Source organism: Hipposideros armiger, unplaced genomic scaffold (assembly GCF_001890085.2).
Source record: "Hipposideros armiger isolate ML-2016 unplaced genomic scaffold, ASM189008v1 scaffold_188, whole genome shotgun sequence".
In the NCBI taxonomy this organism is placed as follows: Eukaryota; Metazoa; Chordata; class Mammalia; order Chiroptera; family Hipposideridae; genus Hipposideros; species Hipposideros armiger.
This window is the reverse complement of record NW_017731538.1, coordinates 354,548-360,304: the sequence shown is the minus strand read 5'-3', so window position 1 is coordinate 360,304 and position 5,757 is coordinate 354,548. Positions and strand designations below refer to the sequence as shown.

The 5,757-nt window shown below is 53.5% G+C and overlaps 1 protein-coding gene across 1 annotated transcript in view; it reads left to right on the top strand.

The window, feature by feature from the left end:
- The first annotated feature begins 789 nt into the window (after positions 1 to 789).
- The window catches only part of DKK3 (dickkopf Wnt signaling pathway inhibitor 3), a 51,172-nt gene continuing 46,204 nt past the window's right edge, over positions 790 to 5,757 (top strand). The window contains 2 exon segments of the mRNA XM_019652883.1: positions 790 to 970; positions 1,549 to 1,793. Coding sequence (XP_019508428.1) covers positions 817 to 970; positions 1,549 to 1,793 — 399 coding nt within the window. The 5' untranslated portion in view covers positions 790 to 816.

Here is a 5,757-nt window from a genome sequence, read left to right as displayed (position 1 = left end):
AAAACTTCTTGCCTGTTCTAGGAATGGGGAAGGTGGCCTTTGAGACAGCAATCCACCATCTTGGAATGCCTGTATTTTGAATAAACCTACTTTTCTTTCCACCGACCCTTGTCTCTCGATCATTGGCTCACGAGCAGCAAGCAGCCAAACCTGAGTTTGGTAACAGTTCTAAAGATTTGGTTCCTGAATGGATACTATTGGCATCANCTCCATTTTACATTGGGGTTTATTGGAGCGCAGGCAGTTCTGGTAACTTGGCCAGATGGGTAAGGGCCTGCGGAGCAGAGCTAGGATTCACACTAGGTAGCCTGGCTGTGGCTGCCTGGTCTTAACCACTCTGCTGTGCTGCCCTCAAGAAGCTTGCTGACATTCTCGCGACCTATTCTAGGAGCTACAAGTGGGTTTTCTTGGCTGGAGTATGGCGTCAACCACGGCAGGCAGATTAAGGCCAGCCCGTGATGGGCGATGAACGCCAGGCTTAGGGGCTGGGATTTCATCCTGTAGGGCTGCATGCATGCCGGTTGGAGGATGGCTTGAAGAGGGCCAGGTAGGACTCAGGAAGGCACCTCCAACCCCTCACCTGCTCCCGTCCCGTAGGCTGTTGCAAGAATCCAAGCCAGAGATGACAATGGCCTAGGATGCCGTGGGGCCCCAGCGATTCAGGAAATTGGACGGCTTCCGGTAGAGTGGACCCCGGAGGCAGAGAAGGCAGGACTAGGGCGCGAGGTCGCCGGCGCCCGGGCTAGCCAATGGCGGCTGGCTGGGCGCCGCCCCTCCCGCCGGGCGGGGGCCTGGCCGGCGGACTGGCGGAGCGCGATGCGGGCTCGCTCGGGTACCAGCGCTGTCGCATCCCAGCCTCGCTCCCGCACCCGCGGCCCGCCCACCGCGCTGCTCCAGCTCCTGCAGCCGCTCCGCAGCCTCCCCGCGAGGCCTGGCAGGTCCAGCCCGGAGCGCAGCTCGGTCCAGTCGGGTGGGTGAAGGGCGGCGGCGGCGGGGATGGGGGATGGCTCTGCTAGGTCTCGCCTGGATGAGTGAGGACCTGGGCGTGGACTCAGGTCCGACCCCGAGGGTAGGCTGCTGGCTTGCGCTCTTAACACCCCTCTGGGGACTGGGATGGAGTTGGGGTGGGAATGGGGTCGCGGCACTAGAGCTACGTTCTGACTGGGTCGAGGAGCGGGCAGGGCTTGAACCCGCTGAACCCAGGAGCTCGGATGAGCTGGGGGCTGTTAGCGTAGGAAACCCGGGTTCGGTTGCTCCGGGAGGGGGGCCATTGCTGGGAGAAGAGGCAGAGCGTAGCCTGTGCACGAGGATGCGGGTGGGGGTACTGAGGGGACCAGGGTGCGGGGGCGCGGAGCTGGACCCGGAGGGTGCTCCTCTGTCTGGGGGAGCTGCGTCCTGGGGGAGTCAGTTTCGTCCCATCTGAGGGTGGGGGCGGGGAAGAAGGGCGTCGGGGACTGGCAGGGACTCCGATTGCCCAGGGCGGCGGGGCGGGGCGACGGGGCTGGCGAGGGGGTGGTCGGCGCTCTCTGACCGTGTTCCGGGACGCAGGCAGAGGCAGAGACATTGGGCGCAGAGCGGAGATGCGGCGGTTCGGGAGCACCCTGCTATGCCTGCTGCTGGCGGCCGCGGTCCCCACGGCCCCCGCGCCGGCTCCGACTGCTACTTCGGCTCCCGTCGAGCCCGGCGCGGCTCTCAACTACCCGCAGGAGGAGGCCACCCTCAACGAGATGTTCCGCGAAGTGGAGGAACTGATGGAGGACACGCAGCACAAATTGCGCAGCGCGGTGGAGGAGGTGGGTGCGCCGGCAGGGCTCTGGGAAGCTCAAGGCTGGGGAGAGCGGGGGCGGGAGAAAACAGTGCTCTGACTGCTGGCTAAGATCCTCTGTTCCGCAAAGGGGCTGGGAAGGTTCGGCAGCAGATTCAGAGGGAGCTGGAGGCAGTACGGCGTGATCCCAACTCCCACCTCGTTCTGCCTTCCTTCCAAAAGACCTGGATCTGGGCCTGTCCACCTAGAGCTTCTGGCTGGACCCAGCCAACGGCAGCCAGCCCTGGTCACCACCTGTCTGCAGGCTGCCCGCCACCATCCGGAGTTTTCTTCCTGTGTGCAGTTGGCCTCCCCCTTTTGTAAGCGAATGCTTTGCAAGGCCGTGCTATTCCAGCGCTGTGGTTTTGCAGAGAGAGGCAGAGGAAGCCCCAGGCATCTCAAGTCCTAGCTTGTCCATTGGACTTGGAGCTTGTGCTGTCTCCCCAAGACACAGTTAGGATGCCATGTGGGAACCAAGAGCCCTGAGCTTTGCCGGTCATCTGACTGGATTTCCCCCCAATGCCATGTGGGGCAGAGAAGGAAAACTGGAATCCTGAATCTCAGCAGTGTGAATTGTCAGAGGCTGGTGGGGAGGAGGAGGAGGGGCAATGTGAAAGGCGCCCCACCTCCACCCCCAGAGTGCTTTGGAGTCAGGCAGCCTGGACTCAAGGTCCTCCTCTGCCATCACTAGCAGAGTGACATTAGGCAAATCCCTTAACGTCTTGTACCTCAGTTTCCTGTGGGAATGAAATGCCATGATATGTATGGGCACCTGGCATATAATAGGTGTGCAATATATAGCAGCTGCTAGTATCAGATACCAAGTACGTAGGTAAAACTTCGCCTGGCTTCTTTCTCCCATCACCTCCCAGGTCCAAACACCATGAATGGCATCCTCTATGGTGGGCACCTAAGCATCACCAGGGCTGCCTGGCCAGGAGGTGCAGCTGGCCCAGCTCTCCTACTCAGGTGTGGGGAGCTTTCCCTGGTGCCTGGGGGGGGGGGGCATAGTCACTGTTGCGCCTGACTGCAGCCTGTCTTTAGAGAGAAGGAGTCAGTGAGAGACCAGATATCTGAGCTGTTGGGTCAGGTATCTCCATATCCATTTGGACAAAGCCTTCAATGCAGGCTCTGGTCTACCAGAAGTTTCTTTCTCCCCCCCACACTTAGGTAGTTTGGAGATATATCCTCTTCCTTTCCACAACAGTCAACTTGGAGTTTTCAGTGAAGGAGACACTGGATTGGGAGGTAGTTGCATGGGCAGCTATACCTGAACATCCACTGTATGGGTCAGATTCCAAAACCAATGGACTTTCTGTTTCCTGTGAGAGCATAAGAATCGTGACATGGGACAATTAAAGAGGGGTGGGAGTCAGATAGGCACCACTGTCTCTTAACTCTGCACCTTCAAATTATATTGAGCTTGTTTGTGATGCTTCTGGTTCCAGGGCAGGCCATCTGCTTTCCTTCTCTGGGTTCTCGGACTTCCCCACCTGCACACAGATTCCCAGTGAAACTGACTGGGTCACTGCCATATTTTTATTCAGTGTGAACTTGCCCATGCAGCATGGTCCTCTGATTGTAGCTCTTAGTGAGGGAGATGAGGGAGCAGCAGGGACTCTTTAGGCTCTTCGTTGATCAGAGCAGTTAGGAGCCTAGTGGACCTTAGTGGTAGGGTCCACTCTATGGGAATTATCCACGTTGGCTCTGCCTGGGCCCGAGCCTTCCTCCCTCTAGACATGGCTCTGCCTGACTTGTGCATATGGGCTAACTGAAGCTTGCCACCAGGGGAGACACTGGCTGCCGCCACTACCCCACTCAGTGGTTGTTTCCCAGAGTGTCCTCACCGGCTGTGGGGACAGATTGAGAAAGACAGAATACCTGTGTGGCAGGAGAATGGGCCGTGGGGACCAGCCTTCCTTTAACTGATCCCAGCTCTCCACTTACTAAGCTGTGGGATCCAGGCTCTAAAATGGAGGAATGTCCACTCATTAGGGTAAAGGGAAGAATGAAATGAAAAGATGCAAGTAAAGTGAGTTATCTGACCATCTAAAATAGGGTGAAGTAAAATTGGTTTAAGCTGGCCCCTGATGAGTGTTGTAAGGATTACATGAGATTGTTGGTTCTCAATAAATAATGGCTGTCATTATCATCATATTTATAGTATAATAACAAAGAACCATCGGTGTCCAATATATAATAGATTCTCAGTAGATTGTGGCTGTTGTATTAATTGTTTTTTAAAGAGACTGCAAGAAGGCCCCTTAACTCTCATAAACACAGGACAGTTGCTATTTACTTGTTGACCTGTGTAAGAATCAAAAAGGACCAGGCCAGATGTATTAATTGTTTACATAGTTGCATCATGAATCTGCTTTCAAGTAACTTCCTGACATTTTAAATATTCCAGCTGACTCAAGCTGTTGAGTTTTCTAAGGGGGATAGATGAAGTTAACTCTACTTGTAGGATCATTATTGGGGGCATCAAATCTTCAAATAGTATAGCCCAGGCTGTTGCTATTTTCCTGTCTTATTATTCTTTATGTTACTGATAAATGTATTTTGAGGATAAAACCACTCTCCTCCCCTCCTTCCCTCCTCTCTTCCCCCTCCCTCACCTCATCTGTAACTGGCATATTTTAAAATGTTCTTATCACCTCACCTATTCCTAGAAAGGGCCCCAATACCAAGCCTGGATTTCTCTCTCCAATTTTTCCTACCGTGCCCCTTTAACAGACACATAGATTCAAACAACCATAAATGCCACTTTTAATAACATTCACATTCCTCCTCNTTTTAATTACATGTTGAAATGGCAAGATATTGGCTATATTGGGTTAAATAAAATATATTATTAAAAGTAATGTCACCTGTTTCTTTTTACTCTTTTAATGTGGCTACTAGAAAATTTTAAATTAAATGAGTGGTTCACAGCTGTGGCTTATGTATATAACTGTTGTACCCAACAGTGCTTCAGCAGGCTGCGCGTTCCAACGCTGGCTGTGCTGGGTTCATTGTTGTCACCCCAATGTCTAATCCACAGAGTGGGGGAGGGTTGGGACAAACATGGGAACCTTTGAGGGCTTTTCATGTGCCAGACACTGGGCTGAGTCTCTTACACCTTGTTTTGTCTTCCCAGCAACCTCGTGCCAGGGATGGGAGGGCAGTGAGAGAGGTAATAGTAGGAGGGTTCATTCAGGGCCCTGACTGGGGTCAGGGCGAGGTTTAGGTGAGGGGTAGAGTCCTCTCTTCTTTGCATGGTCCTGCCTTTCTAGACAGGGAGATGCGTCTTCTCCCCCTCCCACTATGTACTTACTGGTTAACGATCTTTCCACTTGGCCTCAGCCATGTCAGTTGTGAAATCTGTCCCATCTCCTTTAAGGCTCTGCCACATCAGACATTGTGCCACCAGTGATAGCCCACTTCCTTCAACAGCCACACACCTGCTCTAGTAGTCTTCACGGGCTTCAGCAGTATGGTGGCTTTCAAAGAAGGCTCCAAAGTTAGGCAGCTGGGCCAGCTTCCAGGCAGGGACATGGCCTGGAACCCAAGCTGTGGTCTCAGAAAGCCCCTTCCCAGTTAATTCGAATCCCCAGTTCCAGAAGTGCAACCCTCCAAGGACCCACCCTTAGCTCTGGGACTAACCAGGCTATGCTCAGGAAAGTGACCCTGGGAACCACAAGGTGGCGCTGTTCCCACAACACTCCACTCCCCAGTAACCGTCCTTCACACCTGCATCTAAAACATATTCCAGTATTTGGAAGAAGTTTTCCCCAGACCAGCTGTTGAATTCCTTTCTCAGCCTTCAGTTGCCGAAAGCTATTCACATTCAAAAATTCTGCTATGAAAATAGGTCACTTCTGAGTACACACTTTAAAATACAAGTCAAGCAGGCTACTAACTCATCATCAGTTCTCCTCTACAAAGGAATTCCATACCCAGAGGCCCTCATG